The sequence below is a fragment of the Chiloscyllium plagiosum genome, chromosome 30 (genome assembly GCF_004010195.1).
Source record: "Chiloscyllium plagiosum isolate BGI_BamShark_2017 chromosome 30, ASM401019v2, whole genome shotgun sequence".
NCBI lineage: Eukaryota > Metazoa > Chordata > Chondrichthyes > Orectolobiformes > Hemiscylliidae > Chiloscyllium > Chiloscyllium plagiosum.
In genome coordinates this window covers 37,851,754-37,853,676 of record NC_057739.1, presented here as the reverse complement: position 1 = coordinate 37,853,676, position 1,923 = coordinate 37,851,754, and the positions used below count along the sequence as shown (strand labels likewise).

Here is a 1,923-nt window from a genome sequence, read left to right as displayed (position 1 = left end):
CACATACACTCACAATAGGCAAACACCCGGGTGGCCAGTGACAAACACTGCCCTTCACAGCAAGGGTCAGTGCTGTGTGATCAAAACAGTGAAGGGGAGGGTAGGGACTAAATCAAAATAGAATTGGAGGGAGAAATAATGCACTCCTCTCCCTGCGGCGCTCACCTCTTCCTGAACAACTCCAGGGTGTTGGTAGAGACACTCCTGTTCTTCTTATTTTTTTCTTTTTTTTTACTTTTCTTTTTTTTTTGTTTTTTCTTTTTTTTTAGTGCTGTGTGATCAAAACAGTGAAGGGGAGGGTAGGGACTAAATCAAAATAGAATTGGAGGGAGAAATGATGCACTCCACTCCCTGCGGCGCCCACCTCTCCCTGAACAACTCCAGGGTGTTGGTAGGGACACTCCTGTTCTTTTTTTTTCCTTAGTGACCAACACTGCCCTTCATTCCTCTGCTTATTTTTTTTTCTTTTCTTTTTCTATATATTTTTTTTATCTTTTTTTTTCTATATTTTTTTTTTCCTTAACCCCCACACTACCACCTAAGTGCGGTAGTGCTTATTTTATCCCCAGAACCCATGGTGTGTGTGTGCAGGTGTGAGACACAGTGGAAGACACAAAGTGCACCAATCTTTATTCAATTTCCACCACCAGGAAGATAGGAAAACACCCGGGTGGCCAGTGACAAGCACTGCCCTTCACATTAAAGGACAGTGCTGTGTGATGAAAACAGTGAAGGGGAGGGTAGGGACTAAATCAAAATAGAATTGGAGGGAGAAATGATGCACTCCACTCCCTGCGGCGCCCACCTCTCCCTGAACAACTCTAGGGTGTTGGTAGAGACACTCCTGTTCTTATCTGTTAGCCAGGACTCGTTGATTGGACTAGATTAACAACCCCACTCCGCTACGTCACATCCTATGAGGTCCACCTGGCTGACCTTATTACGAGCACTGCACCCTTATAGTGCTAGAGTAGAGAACATCATGTCAGTCTACCTGTGCAGCCTTGCTGTATGCAGCACGCCCACATCAACAAAACTACAAAAATGGATTCAAGCAGGCCATCTTCAAAGAACTGGCAGAAGAGTTTTGATTGGAAGATTGTGGATTTCTGTTTATCTATGTAAGGCCTAATTTCTACATTTTTGCTGTTTCTCTGTTTTTGTATAAAAAGCTAAGTACCCCATTTTATTTTCAAACAGATTGAAGGAATACCATCGCCTCCAGAGTTCCATGGTTCCAAAATCTAAGTGAATCAGGTTGGACTTTGGCTATCGCATCGACACATTTGAATTTTGCAGGATATGAAACTTTCTCAAAGGAAAGTGTGGATTTCCCTGAATGTTATGGTTTTAGTTTAAATAAACTAAATCATCTTAAACACAAAAATATTAGGGTTGACTTGTTTCACTGTGATTTTTTTTCAAGTAACAATGAAGGGCAAGATTTCTTAAATAAAAACAAAGTACTGGAAAATACACATCAGGTCTGGCAGTACCTTTGGAGATGGAACCAAAGTTAATATTTTGAGTATGATATGATTTTTGTCAGAATTCTTAAAATGTGCTTCGTCATTAAATTTTATGGTTTTAAATATACTTGGTACATTATTTTGATTCATGTTATGATACAGCTTAAGTAAAGGTTTAAGACCAATTAGCATTGAGGTGAAAAAGAAAATGGCACCTTGGTTGCTTGAGGTGAAAGTTGTAAGAAATAGGAAAGAAAGAAGTCTTGCAGGGAATTTTAAAAGGATAGGCCATGCCTGATGAAGATGTTTATAGTTTTTGAAAAGGCCACAAAAGTAGTGGAAATAAGAAAGTCTCTGATTTTTTTTATTCCTAGAAGGCATTTGGTGTAGTTCCTCATAAGAAACTGTTAGCTAACATTGAAACTCAAAATAAAGGAACATTTTTTAACTTGGA

The 1,923-nt window shown here is 39.3% G+C and overlaps 1 protein-coding gene across 1 annotated transcript in view; it reads left to right on the top strand.

Moving 5' to 3' along the window:
- The window catches only part of ass1 (argininosuccinate synthase 1), a 162,714-nt gene extending 161,118 nt beyond the window's left edge, over positions 1 to 1,596 (top strand). Inside the window, exon 15 of the mRNA XM_043720419.1 lies at positions 1,201 to 1,596. Coding sequence (XP_043576354.1) covers positions 1,201 to 1,252 — 52 coding nt within the window. The 3' untranslated portion in view covers positions 1,253 to 1,596. The remainder of the gene's footprint in view (positions 1 to 1,200) is intronic.
- Positions 1,597 to 1,923: the final 327 nt, after the last annotated feature.